General features: G+C 39.8%; 1 protein-coding gene across 1 annotated transcript in view; it reads left to right on the forward strand.

The window, feature by feature from the left end:
• LOC127584780 (leucine-rich melanocyte differentiation-associated protein-like) overlaps positions 1 to 20,570 on the forward strand; it is a 755,871-nt gene that overhangs the window by 652,055 nt on the left and 83,246 nt on the right. Inside the window, exon 6 of the mRNA XM_052041759.1 lies at positions 37 to 124. Coding sequence (XP_051897719.1) covers positions 37 to 124 — 88 coding nt within the window. The remainder of the gene's footprint in view (positions 1 to 36; positions 125 to 20,570) is intronic.

Here is a 20,570-nt window from a genome sequence, read left to right on the forward strand (position 1 = left end):
CTTCAGCTGCTATATTGACAACTGTTTATCATACAGGCCTCTGGTGAAGATGACTTGAACGTGCTGGGTTTTCACCAATATACCCCATTACCTCAAGGGACTCGAGATGGCAGTAATCACAAAGGTAAGACCACTTTTTGGCAAAGGTACCAGTATGGTTTCTGGGCGATACAAAGTTAAGCGAGAGTGTGAACTTTGAGGAGGATACAGAGACTCCAGTGTGAGTTAGACAGGTCAAGTGAGTGGGTAAATGCAGTGTAATGTGGGTAAATGTCAGGTTATCCACAAAAACAGAAAGGTAGATTATTATCTAAATATATTAGAAACAGGGGAAATGCATTGAAACCTGGTGTCCTTGTATACCAGTTCATGAAAGTAAGCAAGTAAATCGAATTTGTTGCCATATTTTTTACGGACAAGTATATGTATGCACAAGTGCAATGAAAAGCTTATTTGCAATAGCATCACAGGCACATACAGTAGCATCAAATAGACAAGTCACAAGAAAAACAAATTATACACCATTTTTGCAAGAAAGAACACAATTAGAACTAAGAAAAAATCCTTTGTAATGGAAGGTGATCAAAGTGGTCATGGTGTTGCCATACTGAGGTAGTGATTAGGGTTGTGCAGGTTGGTTCAAGAATCAAATGGTTGAAGGGAAGTGGCTGTCCTTGAACCTGGTGGTGTGGGACTTCAGGCTTCTGTACGGCCTGCCCGATGGTAATTGCAAGACGATGGTGTGGCCTGGATGGTGGGGATCTTTGATGATGGATGTTGCCTTCTTGAGGCAGCACCTCCTGGAGGGAATGGGGATGGATGTGCCTATGATGCAGCTTCTTATGTTCCGCGCATTTGAATTGGCTTGTGAGACCAAGATGCAACCAGTCAGGATGCTTTCAATGGTACATCTGTAGAAGTTATGTTAGAGTGTTCTATGCAATAGATGGATAAAAAGGCAAAAGGTCTGTTGGCCTTCATTGCAAGAGCCTTTGGGTACAAGAGCAGGGGTGATTTGTTGCAATTGTACAGGGCCTTGGTGACACCACACCTTGAATACTGTGCATAGTTTTTATCTCCTTGCTCTTGGATGGGCAGGGTACAACTAAGATTCACCTGACCAACTCCTGGAGTAAGACAACTGACGTGTGAAGAGGGATTGGGGTAATTGTATTCGTATTTGTTTGAGTTTAGAAGAATAGAAGTGACCCTCATTGAAAAGTCCTGGTGAGGCTGGACAGACCAGATGCAGGAAGGAAGTATCCAATGGTGGGGAAGTTCAGAACCAGGGGTCACAGCCAAAGGAATCAGGAAAGCCATCTAGGACTGAGATGAGGAGAGGTTTCTTTACACAAAGAATTGTGAACTTGTGGAATTGTCTACAACAAAAGATGGTTGTGGCCAAATCATCAAATGTATTCAAGAAGGAGTTAAATATAAGTCTTATGGATAAAGAGATCAGGAAATAGGCAGAGGATACTGTGCTTGGATGATCAACCATCATCATATTGAATGGTGAAGCAGGTTCAAAGGGCCGAATGGCCTTCTCCTGCTCCTAATTTCAATGTTTCCAATCTAAATGTCTTTAAAATGTGAGATATCAACTAAAACTTGTATCACAGAATTGTTGGATAAATAAAATAAGGACAAACACTTTCCTTTGCCACTAACTAGTCGACAATATTCTCAGTAATTAATATTGCCGGTCTTTATCTTGCTATCCATTTTTGGAGCATTTGCAGATGTATTGCTATGACTGGCTTGATAATCTATACATCAATTCTGTTATTAGCTTTAATTGGCAATGACCCCCATTTTGTCTATGGCTAATTTGTCATTATTAATCTTGATGCATTCACTTTCACTGTGGGAAGCATAATGGAGTAATTAACACCTGAATACTTGACTAATAGTTATATTTTCTGTGTCTTAAAGGTGTTTGACTTTCTTTTAAATTGAAATTATTTATCAGTTGTAATTGAGGTTGTGTAGAATGCTTTTCTCTGCAATAAATTGGGGAAATAATGAAGGTACAAAGATTTATAGATTCCATTTGCGTTCAGTTACATTATAAAGCTCTGTGGGTACTCCAGATTGTTGCCAAAGGCCCAACTCAGAAACCTGTCCTCTGCTTTAAAATCTCGTCTTTAATACTTCATTTGGAGTATCCTGGAACTTGCTGAATTGTGCAGAGTTAATTCACTGAGCAATAATTATTGATTGACTTGTTCCTACAGTGTATTAACTCTTGGTCTGGGTACATGATCCTAGGTAGAGAGAACTTGAGTTGTAATAATGATTGGGTACAAGTGGAAGAAAAAGGTTTACTCTTCTCAGAATTTGTTGATTTAACCTTGTAATAACAAAACTAAATGATATGATCCAAATAGAACTGGAGAGAGAAGGGAAATGAGCATGAGGTCACTTTTCATTCCATATTAAAACCTAGCCCACCACAGCCACACACTGAAACAGATGAATCCTTTAAAAACCACACACATCTCATTCCCAGACTAATAAAATCTACATCGGTTATTTGAAAATGCCTCACCCCTCTTTCCTCTGCAGATATGACCAAGGTGTTAGAGAGTTAGATGTACCTTAAATCTTCATTGGTCACAAGAGTAAAGTGGAAAGTGTCTGATATCCATCCTGCCAAGTGCACGTAGCCTTGGGAGAATCTCCCAGATTGATAGTGCATGTTGCGTGACAGTACCACTCAGTTTCAGAATCAAGAGAGGGGCCATAGAGTACCGAGGTGCAGATAAATTTCTTCACTCAGATGTTAGTGCACCTATGGAGTGGAGTGACTCAATCTATGGTTCATTCAAAACACTGACCTATAGATTTCTGGCCTTTAAGGGAATCAAGAAATGGGGGATAGTGCTGCAAAATGGCACTAATGTAGAAGGTCAGCAGTGATCTTACTGAGTGGCCGGACAGGTTGGAAGGGACAGAAGGCCTCGTCCTGCACCTACTTCAATGCTCTCATGTGACCCAAACCTTGCAGGAGTGACAGAAGGGAAAGGTGTGGGAGGGGGATGAAGGTAAACACAATGAGAAGGACCATGACCAAAGTGTTGCCAGAGCTGTAAGACAGCCAATGTCTATGGGAAGCATTTATAGCAACGTAGGGAGCTTCCAGAACCTGCTTGCTGTCTGAAGTATACCCTCTTCGTCACTCACAAACCAACAATCCCATTATTTTGCCCATATCTTCCACTCTGTACCCAGCAATGCTGCCAACTCTTTTACGAAATTATGAATATGAAGTCCACTAAAAACAAAACTTTTGAGTTGTGGATTTGATGGAGTGAACTTTTGCCATTGTAATTGAATTCACTTGGTTAAATCTCTCGGTGTTTGAACTCTCCATGTTTTTATATTGTGGTTTGAATGCACCAGAGTGTTAGAACCCCTGTAACGGGGTGGAAAGTCATTGGTCATATAATGAGGGCAATACAAATAGCCGCAGTGCAGCACCCCTGGGCTTGAGGGTTCAGCAGACTGCTGTGTCTGACCGTGGGTCAAGGCATTCTGGACTCACTGGTTGTTTAAAAGAGCAAAGATGTCCAAGGATGGCAAAGATGAATGTGCGCTATCATCAGGCGACAGGAAAGAATAAACGTTTTTCGTGGAACCAGTGGCAGTGTCATAAGAGTGTGCCTGTACTTCTGATAGGATGTGAATGAAAGGGTGTACTGAAGCCCCTGTACTTTGGAGTGGAGTGACTTAATCATGTTTTCATGAATTGAATGTCTGAACAGAGGCCAGATTCCATGGTTTCAATCATCTAAGCTCTTAGCAAAGCCATCAGAGTTGTCATTGAAGGTTCCACCATTATAGACCCTGTTTCAGGGTTCAAAATGTTGACTTTTCTTGGCAACTGATTCATGCTTTTATAAAGCTTTGTGCAAATCCACTGCTGGTGCACATAAAAGATTATGGTGTTTCAGAATAGTGCTTGAATCAGGGCTATAGCCTCAAGACTTTCAACTCTGACCAGTACGGCAGGATTCACATTGAAGCTCTTCCTTCAGCAGACTGCTCATCTGTTATCCTTCCCCTGCCTAGTTGCTCCTCTTCTGCTTCCCTCCGTAGATGCTGCCTGACCCGCTGAGTTCCTCCGGCATCTTGTGTGTCGCACCAGTGTAAAGCTGTCTCATTTGCAAGGAGCATGTTGGGGTTCGAGCATTAGGGACAAGGAGGTCATGGAGTTGTACATCACAGAAAGAGGCCCCACTACATCTGTGCTGACCATCACGTTCCATCTGTACTAATCCCATTTACCAGCTCCTGGTCTGTAGCTTCCTCTGCCTTGGCAATTCAAGTGCTCATTCAGGTGCCCTTTCAATGTTGTGAGAACCTCTGCCTCCACTACCCCCTCAGGCAATCCGTCACAGATTCCAACTATCCTCTGGTTGGAAAAAATAATTAGAAACATTTCTCCAACTTCTGGAAACCCCTCCCCTTTGTTTCTCCCCCCACCCCTTTGTTTTCCCTCATTCCTGTGGCCCCTTCACCCCTTCTCTTTCCCCTTCCCCACCCTCATGACCTACCTCCCTCCTATTCCCCACCTCCTTCCCTTTATTCCATGGTCTTCTGTCCTCTCCTACCAGATTCCTCCTTCTTCAGCCCTTTGCCCCTTCCTCCTATCACCTCTCAGCTTCTTACATCACTCCCTTTCATCCCCCCTCCCCCACCAACCTACCTTCCCCCTCTCACCTGGACTCACCCATCACCTGCTCCTTTCCCTCCATAGATGCCGCCTGACCTGCTGAGTTCCTCCAGATTCCAGCATCTGCAGAATCTCTTGTGTCTCTGGTTGAAAAAATTCTTCCTCAGATCCTTTGTCAACCTTTTACTCCTCACCATAAACCTATGCCCTCTAGTCTTACATATCTTAGCCAAGGGGAAAGGTTTCTTACTCTCTATCCCCTTTTTGAAGTAAAAGAACAGGAGTTCCATTTCTTCTGTCTCACTGATGCTAACAATCTTTCTGCACTCCCCTCATGTTTATTAATGTTTACACTTGCCCCTGGAGGATAAGTTCATTATTAGTCGTATTGTGAAATGCTTTGATGATGTTGGTGAGGGTTGGCAGCAGTGAGAGAAGGCAATACTGGCAAGGAGATTAAGAAGTGTAGACCATGTGAGGTGCAAAGTTCTAACATAAAGAACGGAAAGAAGAAGATTGAAGTGTGCCGAAGTTGGGAATCAGGACAGGGAAGGTTTGTGGCTGCTGAAATTTCTATTGGTAAAGGAGAGTTTGTCATCTTACCATTACAACTCCAGTCAGGACACTGAAACTGTTTGTGCAGTGTTCTGGTGTCCTGGGCTCAGTGCTTCTACCACTACCAGAATCTACCACCCATGCCCATTGCTGCTTCATGCTATTTGTCTAGAAGTGGTGTTCCTTCCTCTGGCAGACTCTTGTATCGTAATCTCTCATGCAACTTTTCCTTAGCTCTCCTTGGCCTGTCATCTCCTTAATCTAGAGGTGCAGCCTGTCTTTTGTTGAGGTTGCCTGGTAATTTAACGTTCAAATAAGTGAGCTGCCAATTAGTGGTCATGCACAAACACTTTATCATAAGGGTAACTGACAAATGGAACACTAATTGCATCCTCTTTATAGGGTAGTCACTCTTGATGCAAAACCACTTCTGAGCATGAATATGTGTGTCCAATTATCTCAACCTCCATCTCTTGGAGATAGTTGGTTTGGCTTGTAATCACAGATTGTCCGGAATTACAGTGTCCAGAGATCAAACTCAGTTGTACCAGACATGTCGAACACACCACCAGGAACTATGTAGTTCTGAGAAGTTAGTAAATTGGAGACAACATTGAGTCAACTCAAGCTTTGCTTTTCACAGTGTTTTGAAGAGCTGCAATTTGATTGTAATGTTAACACATGACTCATAACAGTACTTTCCCCTGTTGTATTTCACAGCATGTTAGAGAAAAAGAAGCATAATTTATTTATTAGTATTTGATTATTTTGAAACTGAATACCATGTCATATACTTTTCTTCGACAGAAATTACATTAATGTGAATATTTTCCATTGATGTGCATCCTAAGGACTGTGCAGATTTGTTTTTTTTCTATCAGTAAAGTAAAATCATCTACTCCTTAGGTCACCTGAATGCTTTCCTAAATGCTAGATTCCTTTGTTTGCAATATAATTGAGTGACAGCATTTGGCAAGCATCAATTGTAAGTATTATAGCATACCAAGAGATTTAATAACATTCTTGTTGTCTGCCTCTTTGATGGGTTCCCTTACAAAATATCAAAGCTATTGTGATTCATTTCTTTTAAATATTTACAATGCACATTTGAGTAAAAAGTTACCCACTGTGAGATGTGTGTTTGAGAAAAAATGTGGTGCATTTGCTGGTGCTTTGATGAAGCTAATTATAGATTTACTGTTAATTGATTATCTGGAAGAATATTCAATTCATCATATTTAAAAAGGTGGCTAAGATAGCAAGGGATTTGAGATGTACATTTAGTATTGTGTTGTATGCACTTGCATGCTTAATGGCAAGAAGGCCAGTGCTGGTTTAGAAGACTTTCAGTGCAGACAATGGCAGACGTTGGAAGGTGGCACAGCGGTACAGCGAGTAGAGCTGCTGCCTCCCAGCTCCAGTGATCCAGGTTCAATCCTGACCTCTGGTTTTGTCTGTGTGGAGTTTGCACGCTCATTCTCCCTGTGACTGTGTGGGTTTCCTCTGGGTGCTCTGATTTCGTCCCTCAACCGAAAGACTTGCAAGTCGGTAGGTTAAGTGGTCACTGTAAATCAACCCTAGTGTGTAGTTGAGTGGTAGAATGTGGGGAGAATAAATGGCTTGTGTAGGAATGGTTTGGGTGGATGCTTGATGGTTGGTGTAGGCTGTGCTGTATGATTAGATGATGTTAGTGAGTCACAACTAAATACAGATCGCCCCCAGGAAACAAACAGGTTCCATTTTTACAGACGTCGATAAGTCGATTTTGTCCATAAGTCAGAAAATACACAAAAATTACTCGATATGGTAACTGTACCTCCACAGTATTGTAATGAATGGCATTAAAAGCACATAAGACTGAAAAGAAAGAACAATTACTAAAAGTGGAGAGAGAGAGGGACCTAGTTCTGTTATTCGTAGGAACAAACATATGTGTATACATTGGACTTTTGAATTTGATAATATTATGGGAGCTTATTTGTATGTATGGGTGTCTATAAGTTGGGCATTCGTATCCCGGGAACGGTCTGTACCAAAATAGATCAGTGTATAAAACAAAAGAGGTACCAGAACATGATTCAGTGCTGCAACACACTCTTAGAATTTTTGTCCCTACATAAATGGCTTGAGCTCTGCTTTTACAGTTTTACAGTCTGCCTTTCCAGTTTATTCCATCAAAGTACTGATTGGGTTACACCATTGTAGAACATTCCAATGCCAACTGTTAATTTATCCAGAGTGACCTACTAAAATTCTCATAATGGTATCAATGAAGCTTTCAAAAGGTTGAGAGATGTGGGTTTGAAGTGGCAAGGAGATGAGAGGTGCTAAAACTGACAAGCTAAAGTAAGACCAGAATCATGGATCAAGTTATATCAGTTGTATGACATTCTTCTGTGATGTGTCTTACTTAATTAGTTACAATGCTTATTTTCTGTTGTCAGATCTTTTTCTAGTAACGTAATTATTTAAGCTAATTTCTTGTTTATAGTTTAAATGTATTTATAATTTAAATGTAATTAATGTCATGTAAACACACTTGAACTATATTTATCTAATTAATTGTAAGTACATATTAAAAGCATAGTGAGACTTTTATATTCGTCTCCCTTAAGACTAGTCATCTCCCTTAATTTTTTTAGAATTCTGTGCTGTGGAAACTCGTTATTGGTTTCTGTTGTTAATGAACGTAATCACCAATTTCAACTTGGCAAATGAAATGATCTTTCTTGCAATATTGGTAGTGAGCTTATGATTTATGATGATATAAAGCCTCCAGCTGATGTTCCAGTTTTTGCTCCACACATGTCAGGTTAGATTTTGCTTAGCAAAAGAACGCTACACAGCTCAAAGGAAATTTTGTTCAAAGTGGGAACTGTTAATGCAGGCAGAGAATTGGGGCATCTGGGACCTGAGTGAGCAGGACAAGCAGCAGTGTGGCTTCTCAACCAATTATATCTTAATGAATAGGAAATAAAAATTAGAAGAACCGTGGAGGGATGTAATAAAAGAACTGAATTCTGTGTCAGATCAAGTGGAGAAAGATAGAATTTGATTGAGAGAAAAAGGGCAGCAAGGAAAGTAATGAAGTATATCTTGTTTAACATCTTCTAAGACGCAACCTGAAGAAATGAGACATCACCATTTTAATGGTTATTTTGTGGCTTCTAGAGAGCTGATTGCATACCATTAAATGGTAACTTATTTTTGTAGTTCCTATCCTTAAATATGAGTGGTAGGTTTACTTTATTATCAACCATGCAAATAGAACAACTTCACACCACTTGATGCTTTTCAGATGAAAATCATTAAATAGTACTTTTACAACAGAAAAGCAGTGTCATTTGGACAATGACTTTTTGACTTTGGTAATTAATGCACCCCTGACCCTTACCTGCAATAGTATTCACTTAAATAACAGTGAGGATCATGAGCTGAACCATTACTTTCATTGTAAAATCTGGCTCCATAATTAACACTTGATATTGACTGCAACATTGTATGGTCATGAGACTATCCTGATTCCATTTTTGTTATTCTGGAACTGTGTCAATATACTGTGGGTCTGCAAAGATTCAAAATGTGAAGTGATTTTGAAATCTAGAAAGAGACACAGCAGAATCTTAAAATCAGAAGTGTACACATGCAAATATAACATTTAAAAAACCATTTGGACAGGTAATAGGAAAGGTTATATGGGCCAAATGCAGGCAATGGGACTAGTTCAAGTAGAAACTTTGTTGTCAAGGATGAGTTGGGCTGAAGGGCCTGTTTTCATGCTGTACAACTCTATGACACTGTAAATGTTCAAATATTGCTGGCTATGCTATTAATCTCTCCTACAAGCAAAGCCGTCCACTGTAGCTACTCTGCACTGTGAAACCATTTCCACTGAGAGAACATGTGCTTCATGAGTGGGACATTAAAGTGTATTCTAAAACCGGTTTTTCACCACAGTTACACGTTCTTTCTTCCTCATTGATGGCATCTTGAGAATGTCTGCACTGCATAAGTGTGAGGTTTTAGTTGAACAGTTCAGTATTGCAGAGGTGAGGGATTACAGGGAGTACACTGCAGAATCTACTTTTATCAACTTGTCATATATCACAGCATTTAATAATAAACCTGTTCTATCTTAATCATTTTCCATAATTAAACTCTTGCTCTCTCCTTTGACATATTTTACTTGGAATCCCATAATGTGGCAATCGTGTTTCTCTTTTTATATTCTCCAGATAATATTATGAATTAATTGTCTCTTTTGCTGATTGAAAGGGCACGTTCAGCTTTCTGAAAGTCAAGGACAAAATTCAAAGCCTTGGTGCTTGCAGTGACATCTGCATCCGTGTGTGTTATTTTCTCATTTCAAATGACCTGCTTTCAAACTGGTTCTTGAAACCTTTTCTATCATTTATAATTTGTGTCTGTAATCGATGCTCATCTTCTAATTGTAGTTTTTGACAGAATAGGAACACTTCTAGTTCTTCCATTTTTCTGAGAATGCAAATAATCTTTCTATTTTTTTTGTTTTACATATCTTTTATGAGCTGACCTTGTACCTGAAAATTAATACTTGTCTACAAAATAAGAAATGAGGGAAACAAGGAGGCATGGATACCTGCTGCTTTATTGATTCTACATCCGTGTTATTTGAGCTTGTGAAATAGAACCTATGTTAGTTTATAGGTTAATGGATTTTCATAGTCGTTCATCTCCCTTGTGTCAGGTTCATTCACACCTGGTTCATAGTGACTGCGTACACTTTAATAGCATTAATTCTTGAGATCACACTTATTTGATTGCAGCGGGATACTTGCACTGCAATAATTTCCGATGCAATTTTTAAGAGTGATAACCTAAGTTTAATATTTTTAAAGCATTGCTCACTTGAGTGTAGCGTGAACCACTTAAATCATCTGTTACTGAACACTCCCTGTAACATCAAACTGCATGTTGTCCATCAGATTACATGCTCTATTATTCTCTGTTGCTCAGTGTCACAAGGGCAACATGTGCATTGAAACCATTATTTTGTTATTTGAACATTATTGGAGTTAAATTTCAAATACATTCTTCATCCAACTCCTTTCCCTATCCCTTCACCAATTTCACCAGATAGAAAATTGCTGCTACTTCACAAAAGACAAAGGAAGCACATGGTGACCACACCATAGCCAGCTAGAGCAGAGATAATATTATTATCTCTGGGTTATCCCAGGAGGGTTATCCTCCTGTCACTCAAGCATGGCTATGAGTTACATGGAGCCATACAACCTTCAGCCCAATTGGTCCATGCCGACCAAGATTCCCATCTAAGTTTGTCCCATTTGCCTGTGTTTGGCCCGTATCTCTCTAAACCTTTTCTATCCATGTACCAGCCCAAGACCCTTTTAAATGTTGTCAATGTACCTGCCTCAACCACTTACTCTGGTAGCTCATGCCATATACAGACCACCCTGTGTGAAAAACGTGCCCTTTAAGTTCCTATTAAATCTCTCCCTTCTTACCCTAAACCTATGCCCTCTAGTTCTTGATTACCCAACCCTGGGAAAAAGACTGTGTGCATTCACTCTATCTATCACCTCATTACTTTATACACCTCTGTAAGATCATTGATGCTATCCACCGCTGTTGTGAAGACTGTCACAAACCATTAGGAACCTGACCCATACTCTCAGATTATCTGACACAGATTATCTGATGAAGGGTCCTCGACCTGAATCACCAGCTGTTTCTCTCTCCACAGATGCTGAGTGTTTGCAGCGTTTTCAGTTCTCATTTCAGATTATTTATTTAATCTCCAATCGGAAGTATTATTTTCTTAGTTATCTTCTATGGGAGAGGAACTCAATGAGTACTTTGCATTGATATTCACTAAGGAGAAGGACATGGAGGACAGCAAGGGGTATGCTGATAATCTCGGGCATGTAGTTATTGAGAAGGAGGAGGTGTTGGGTCTCTTGAAGAGCAATGAGGTGGATAAGTCCCCAGGCCTGATGAGTACTATCCCAGGTTATTGAGAGAGGCAAAAGAGGAGACTGCTGGGGCTTTGACAGAAGCCCTTGTATCCTTTATAAGCGCAGGTGAGGTCCCAGAGGACTGAAGAATTGCTCCTCTGTTTCAGGAGGCCAGTAGAGACAAACAGGACATTATAGGCCGTTGAGCCTTGCCTCAGTGGTAGGGAAATTATTGGAGAAGATTCTTAGGGATATGACCTACTCACATCTGGAAAAGCATAGACTTATTAGGGACAGGCAGCATGACTTTGTGAGGGGAAGATCAGTTTTTCCAAACTTGACTGCGTTTTTTGAGGAGATGATGAAGGTGATTGAGGATAGGGCAATGGATATTGTATATGTGGACTTCCATCAAGCTTTCGACAAGGTCCTTCATGGTAGGCTGATCCAGAAGATTAAGGCACATGGGATCCATGAGGACTCGGTTGATTGGATTCACAATTGTTTTGGCCATAGAGACAGAGGGTAGTGACGGAGGGGTGTTTCTCTGACTGGAGGTCTGTGACCAGTGGTGTTCCACAAGGATCAGTGCTGGGACCTCAGTTGTTTGCGATATATATATATATATATATATATATATATATATATATATATATATATATATATATATATATATATATATATATGAATGACTTGGACGTAAATATAGGTGGGCTGATCAGTAAGTTTGCAGATGACACAAAAATTGGCAGAGTTGTGAGCAGTGAGGAAAGTTGTCAAAGGATTCAACAGGATATAGGACAGATGGAAATGTAGGCAGAGAAATGACAGATGAAGCCTAATCTGGACAAGTGTGGGGTGCTGCACTTTGGGAGGTCAAATGTAAGAGGAAAGTATACAGAAAATGGCAGACCCTTAGAAGCGTTGATGTACAGAGGGATCTTGGGTGCAAGTCCATATCTCCTTGAAACTGGCAACACACGTAGATAAGGTGGTAAAGAAGGCGAAAGGCATACTTGCCTTTATTGGTTGGGGTATTGAATATAAAAGTCAGGAAGTCATGTTGCAGCTGTATAAAACTTTTTTCAGGCCACATTTGAAGTATTCTATGCAGTTTGGACACTGCATTACAGGAAGGAGGTGGAGGCTTTGGAGAGGATGCAGATGAGGTTCACCAGGTTGTTGCCTGGATTAGAGAGTATTAGTTATAAGGAGAGGTTGGGCAAACTTGGGTTGTTTTCTCTGGAGCATTGGAGGCCAAAGGGTGTCCTGACAGAGGGATATGATATTATGAGAGGCAGAGAAAGGGGAGAGAATCAGAGTTTTTTTCCCAGGGTGGAAATATCAAAAACTTGAGGACATAGCTTTAAGGTGAGAGGGGGCGAGTATAAAGGAGATTTACATGGCATGTTTTTTTTTAACGCAGAGAGTGGAACGTTCTGTCAGGGGAAGTGGTGGAAGCAGATACGGTAGCAACATTTAAGAGGCATTTAGACAGACTCTTGAACAGGCAGGGAATGGAGGGATAGAGACCACGAACAGGCAGATGTGCAGTTCAAATGGCATCATGTTCGGCACAGACATTGTGGGCCGAAGGGCCTGTTGCTGTGCTGATCTGTGTTCTAGGTTCTTGCTCTTTATTTGCTTATAAAACATTTTTGGATTTTCCTTGATTTTAGTAGTTAATATTTTTTTCATATTCCCTTCATATTCCCTTGGTGAACTAGCTTGTGGAATGATGAGGTTATGTAAAAGCATCTGTGAAATATTCTCTGGCTATAGCATCAAAAGCCAAACCAAGATCACACCATTCTTTGAAAAGAAAAAAGCTGTGGATGTTGGAACTCTGAAGTAAAAGCAGAAAATGCTGGAGATACTCAGTAGGTCAGGAAATATCCGTAGGGAGAGAAACAGATTTAACATTTAAGGTTGATGACCTTCCATCACAACTGGCTTTCTTTTATCATGAGCTTGGAAGGAGTAATCAAGGATTGAGTAACTTCGACCTGTTCTCATATTGTGACCAAAGGTTAAGGAGCAAGTTTGCACCTTTCAGTTGTAGGAGTGGTATAGAGAAGATTGGAAAACTGCTGTGTGCCTTGAACTTGTACTCTTACAAAACAGTCCTCAAAATCAAAGTGAACTCCCCTCCCTGCCCCCTTAAAGAGACACACAGTGCACCAAGTCTGTGCTGACCATCAAACAACCATTTACACTCATCCTTCACTAACCCCATTTTTATTCTCTCAACATTCCAACAACACAACACTAAGAGCAATTGACAGTCCAGATGAAGGGCCTCGACCCGAATTGCCGACTGTCCATTTCCCTCCACAGATGCTGCCTGACCTGCTGAGTTCCTCCAGCAGCTCATTTATTGCTCCAGATTCCAGCATCTACAGTCTCTTGTATCTCCACGATCCTTCCATGGTTCTGTTTGTGCCTCCTTAATCACACACACAGATTCTGTGGCAATATTTTAACCCATTGGTCTTCAATTTTTACAGATATCTTTTCAAGTTTCCAGTCCCTTCTTGACGACTTTCACCTGTGATCTTCTGCCACCTTCCGTCATAACATTTTTGTTGTAAAGTACCTTGGGACTTGCTCTTATTAAAAGGGTATTAAGAATGTAAGATTTTGTTGATATATGCATCTTCATGAACTTTAAAACTAAATCCATACAGCAGCCATATAGCAGCACACAGGAACATTTCAGTGTCGACATATTTTACTTTGGAAATTCTGTGATCAGTGTCACTAAAACTATGAGACACTTGGTTGTTATCAAACTGTTTTGGTGGGAGTTTGCTGCTTCCAAATCGGTTGTTTCGTTCTCAGCAATTAAATTCTTTCACTTCAGAAGTGCTTCACTGGCTGAAGAGTAAATTGGGATGTTCAACAGTTGTGGAAAAAGCAACATAAATATAGGTCTGTCTTTCCCTTTCATGAGAAGTAACAATGAATCACCTTTACTGATGGTGTACTAATTCTAAATAAATAGGTTATTATTTTTGTAATTAATTTCTTGTGCCCACTGGCCTGTTCAGTGTAATGAGAGGCTGTCTCTGAGAGTTACGTGTGCATGGGTATGGCCAGCTTGTCAGTCACAGATCATCCAATATGAATGATCCCCCAGCCCCTTTTCAGATGTGGGGAAATATCTCCAATTCATCAATTAGATCAGAATGATTGTCCCTTCGAAATGAATGGCAACAGGCTTGGCTATGACTGGCCATTTCATCTCTCTGATATTCCAGTACTCTTTGGTCACCTCCGTGCTTGAGAAAATCAGAAAAATTAGTGGTGTTGTTGTTGGAACTTCCTGCGTGGCTAGGAACCATTTCATTAGAAAAGTGTGAAATGTGTAAGACTGTACATATGCTCCCCTTTCTATCCCAATTATCATCTTAAGTATTTATGGTCACCAATCACGATTCACCCCTCCTGATTTTATTTTAAAATAGCTGCTTAAATATAACATAAATACTATTTAACCATACATTACTATTTAGTAATGCAGAAAAAAATCTTAAATCATTATTGGAATATATGAGGAGACAAATATTAAAAAAAGTTAGTGTAAAAATTAGTGTATTGGCACTAAATAAATCAGGATGTCATTAAAATAGCAATCAAATTAATGAACTATTATACATTGAAATCTAACCCCAGCGGTGTAGAATCACAAAGCTGAAACCTAATGAACATTGGCCTTACAGCCAAGGAAACGTCACACACAAAAGGGAGACAGATTGTCACAGAGGCTCTTTTCCACAGAAGTGATATCCCTCCATTGGTCTCACTTGCAAGCACTGATTTCAAACCATTGTCTGTGAGACAATGGGAATTCAGTTAAACAACTTTCAGTTCCTAATTACTGTCGTGAAATGTATTCTTAAAAAGTGAATGCAGACGATGAAAAATTTGTTACATTTTTCAGAGCTTCCAGCAAATATCTTCTCCCAACAAATTGCCAAGGGCCATTTCTGTAAATGAGACCATATTCCCTATGAAGCCCGGTTTGACGATTTATACACAATATCAGGCAACAGTGCCTGGGGGTCCAACGGAACACTGTCATCGCAGCAACTGACAAGATTCGTGTAATGCCCTCCTTGCTATTGGATACCCGAAGAATACAAATACTATCGCAATGTGGGACTTAAGCTACAAACCTAAATCAGGTTTCTATTAAAAGTGAAGAAATATATATCATGGCTGCAGAAAATCAATAGAAAAGATTTCACTTGATTACAGGAACTTCAGGTTTGTAAGATGTGATGGTTCATTAACACTGCAACAAGTACTGAACTTGGATAAATGTCTGAAACAGAACTTGAACATAAGATTCGGTCCATACCTTTGAAGACTTCAGGCATCAGAGTCTTTTTACCAAACAAACTACAGAGCTGTAGAAATCTCAGGGCAACTTCCTCCCTCTTCGTTCTGAACTTTTGAGGTACTGACCAGAACAATCAAACAATATGATCAAATTAAAATGTCGGTCTCTTAAACTTCCAAAACAACATAAGAAATAATTGCATTTGTACATTCTTCCATTTGCTACTGGTTTATATCGGTTACATTAGAGGCAGAGCTAGCAGCCTGCGTTAAATGGGTTACACTTGTTCTGTTATCAAATTAGATTTGCATCAAAAGAATGTTTTGTCTTTCTCCGAACTCATTTCCCACTGAGAAATAATCTCATCTACTCTGGGCAGACAACTGCAGTGAGTAAGAAGATCCCATTTGTAAATAATTAATGTAAAATATATCTTGAGTTGGGATATGGCTGATTTTGTAGTTAGAGATGCAACGGGACAATAACTAATGTGTGAGTGAGAGACATTTTCCTTTCACTGGACTACTTCCTTTCACTATGATCACACCAATTGATGGAATGGATAGTAAAACGTAGACAAATCTGGGGATTTATAAAAAGGGAAACAATAAATTCACATGCAACACACAAAACACTGGAGGAACTCAGCAGGTCAGGCAGCAGCTATGGAGAGAAATGGACAGTCGACATTTCCGGTCGAGACCCTTCATCTGGTCTGGAATAAATTCACACTTAAAGTTGTTTTGCAGCTTTTGAGTGAGGTTTGAATTGTACCACTGTTATAGTAAAGGTGAGGTTGGTAATTATGTTCAGGCCTTTACAAATAACAAAGAGAAAAACACTCAGTAGTGCCGCACTTAAATTGTTGTATTGTGGATCTGCAGTAACTGACCTCTTCTGCAAGGGGATGGATTTCTGACATATTTATTCCATGTTTTGGAATTCCATCACCACTTCTCCTTCTGGGATCTCTGTCCTTCCTGTCAGCCACTTCTGGGAACTCCAGCCTCTCTCCTAGTGCCCTGTGTCTTTGGCAACTTCCTCAGCTGCTTCTATAATTAGCAAAATGTAAGCATTACTTTCTTTTGTAATTTTGTCTGTCATGTCTGCAGCTGCAATTTTTATTTGAAGTTCATCCTCTGCTTTAGATAGGTCCTTAATAATCAATCAGTGTGTTTCGCTGGTGTTCGTTGAGGTAAGAATGTTGCTAAGGCACAAAGTACATTCCCCGCTCGATACCCTTGACTGAGCTTTAATCCACCTTGGCACAGAGTTGACACACTTACCTCTGACTTAGAAGGTTGTTGGAACATACCTCAATCTGAGATTGGATTACATTATCTACAATGACTAATAGAGTGCTGTACTTTTGCATGTAATGTCAAACTAAAGGTCCATTTGCTCCTTTGTGGACTTAAATAATTTCTTGCTATTCTCAGGAATGGAGGAGTGTTACTGGGTCTCTGACAAATAACTAACAGTTAATGAATATCACTAAAACAGTTCATTTAATCAATGCCGTCATTGATGTCACTACCAGAGTGCAGGAAGACAAACCCATTTAAACAGTTCTTACCAACAGTTAATTTTATATCCCTTTTCCTGGATCTACATACTAAGTATTTCCACGATGTTATGTACATGGTTTGAAATTCCATTTTCCACAGTCTTTTGCCTTTTAGGCATGTCTCCTTATTTTCTAGCCAAGTACTTTATAAGTTTCAAGTGAAGGAAAAGGAAGTATGTGAAGAGGTAGGGAAAATCAGTGACTCTTCATATTCCTGATCTCCATTCAGCAACTCCTGTTACATGTATCCTAGCCAGGGACGCATCGAATTTGGTTCACACATGCTCGAGACATCTCATCTAGTGATACGTCAATTTCACTCCAGAAGTCAAAGCTAAGAAAGACATTAGTCATTAATCAGAGTCATACAGCATGGAAACAGCCTTTGGCCCAACTCGCCTCTGCTGACTGTGTTGCGCAGTGAGCTGGTCCCATCTGCCCACGTTTGGCCCATAGCCCTCTAAACCTCTCCGATCCATGTACTTATCTCGATGGCTTTTAAATGCTGCTAATGTACCCGCCTCAACCACTATTTCTGGCAGCTCATTCCAAATATGCACCACCCTTTGTGTGAAGAAGCTGCCCCTGATATCTCTTTTAAGTTTCTCGCCTCTGATCTTAAACCTATGCCTTCTTGTTTGACACAGATCATTCTACAACAACAGGAAAATTAATGTGATTACATGTGGCTCTTAATCTCTGGAAAGCAACATAGTACCTTATACTAGACCCATGATGGAAAGCAGCATAAATCTGTAGGTCAACATCTGTACTACCTCAATGCACTGTGTAATGAATTGATCTGTACAAACCGTATGCAAGACAAGTTTTTCACTGTACTTCAGTACAAGTGACAATAATAAACCAATACCAACATTCTCCAATGACCCTTGAAATGTTGAGAGTTTGACCACTTTGCAAGCAACCCTCACATAATACAACAATGTAAATTTCTAGTTGTTTTATAGTTGGCAAATCAAAATTGGATGTGTAAGTAGATACTGCAGAATAACTGATAGCTCTGTCGATGTGTTTTGTTTGTTTTGAAACTGCTCTCCTTTGAAAAAATCAGAAAACATGGCCAATTTGCTTTGTATTCAACTGGGGATTACTTTAACGGACAGTATCCTTTGATCAGCTTGAAGTGTCAAACAATAAGAATATTGGATAATAATGGATAATTGAAGAATAAGAGGAAGTTAAACCAGGACAGGACTTGCATGGTAAATGACGGCCCTGGAGAGTGTTGTAGAACAGAGAGATCTCAGGGTACAAGTACTACTGAAAGTGACGAAACAGGTAGACAAGGTGGTAAAGAAGGCCTTAGCACACTTGCCTCCATCGATCAGAGCACAGAGTACGAGAGCTGGCTTGTCATGTTGCAGATGTACAAGACATTGGTGAGGCTACACTTGTGTGAAGTTCTGGTCAGCCAGCTATAACAAGGGTGTGATTTATCTGGAGAGGGTACAGAAAATATTCACAAACATATCACTGGGACTGGAGGACTTGAGTTATAAGGAGAGACTGGATAAACTGGGGCTGTTTTCCCTGGAGTGTAGGAGGCTGAGGGGTGATATTATAAAGATATATAAAATCATAAGTGATGTAGATATGGTTAATTGGCGCAGTCCTTTTCTTGAGGTAGGGGAGTCTAAAACTAGAAGGCATAGGTTTAAGGTGAGAGGGGAAAGATTTAAAGGGGACCTGAGGGGCAAGTTTTTCACACAGAAGGTGGTGGGTATTTGGAATGAACTGCCAGAGGAAGTGGTAGAGGTGGATACAACTACAATATTTAAAAGACATTCAGGCAGGAACTTGGACAGGAAAGGTTCAGAGGGATATGGACCAAACTCAGGCAAATGGGACTCAGGTAGGTAACTTGGTTGTCATGGAAGATTTGGGCTAAAGGGCCTGTTTCCATGCTGTTTAAGTCTATGACTCTAATAAGTAAAAAGAATTAGCAGCACAGTCCAGATTATTAAAACAGTATGACAGTGGTGAACAATACACACCTTGCTGGATGGAATTTGATAAATACATCATCTCTTGAATGTATTAAATTCAGTCAATGAAATATCACCAGTCAGAAAGCAAGATATATCAACCATACTACCACTAGAGAGATCCTAGGTATGGAATGATTTTATAAAACATAAGGGTCGAGAAATGATCGGTATGGGTTTTAAATATCAATGTTCCAAATACATTCCTTGCCTTGATATAGTTGAACATGTTTGGTCAGAGTATAACTTTTCCTGTCACATCAAGGCTTGAATATTGCCTTTGGCAGAAGAAGTTGGATTAGCCACATCTCAAGAACATTTTCATCCACCGCTATGTGTTGGTTTAATACCACATGGAGCTGATCAGCTACAATTCATTTTCTATATTTGTTGCAATTGGATTTTCAGTCAATAATTGTAACTTGTGCTTACAGCAAAGATGCACGTTATTTAAATAAATGACGTTTCCATTTGAGCTGTGCAAGCTTACTTTGGATGTGAATGGGATGGTGTCTCATGGATCTAACAGAATTGTTACAGTCTTAAGTAATAAAGATCACAAAATTGCCCCAAAGTTCTCCCATTCACTCACAGTGATGATAAATCATCAAAATTGTATTGTACAGTCCAAAATTCTCTCATGTGTATTTACAAGATAATTGAAGAAAAACAGAAAGATACATGAAGATTAGTGTGACTCAGTACTTAAAGCTATTCAATGGAAAGACGGTGAAGAATCTTTACTCAGAAGTCACACTGTAAGGATTCTGTTCTGCATTTAGAAGAATACCATGTCAGTGACAATGCTACAGTCAGCAAGAGTGGAGATGAGCTTCGAGGGCACAATTACTGAGATTGATTTTATGGACATAATTTGTATTTAACTATCCTCGACTCTGCAATTTTTTGGAGGAATTACCTCGCTTCTTTTTGGAGAAGTTACTGCAGTTTCTGTTTCCTCTTCACTTTAATTAGACTCTGTTTGCTGATTAAATTGATTCAGTTTTCTTTACAACAGTTTGCTTATTTATTCATCCCGCCCACTTCTATCTCATTGGTTGATGTAGGGCTGCCAATGATAGGCTAAAGATATATGACTTCTATTCCATCATCGTATCGGCATGGCCCAATGCTCTTTGCAGGCAATTAAATGTCTTTGAAGTGTAGATTTATTGTAACATAGAAACTGCAGCAGAAAATATGCAAAAGATAAGCCTCACAAACAAACACAATGATAATGCTGAGTTCCTGAGTTTTTGTAATGTTGGTTGAAGAGCAAGCATCAGAGGTCAGGTTTTGCGCTGCTAATCGCCAGGAGATTGGGAGAACTACCTTTCTCTCCTTCCAGACAATAAGAAAGAGAGACTATGCTGCATTTCATATACCTCTTAAAATGGTCTAGAATCTTCGACATCTAATGGATTACTTTTGATGAGAAGTCATTGTTGTGATCCAGAAAATA

Source organism: Pristis pectinata, chromosome 30, assembly GCF_009764475.1.
Source record: "Pristis pectinata isolate sPriPec2 chromosome 30, sPriPec2.1.pri, whole genome shotgun sequence".
NCBI classification, from domain to species: Eukaryota; Metazoa; Chordata; class Chondrichthyes; order Rhinopristiformes; family Pristidae; genus Pristis; species Pristis pectinata.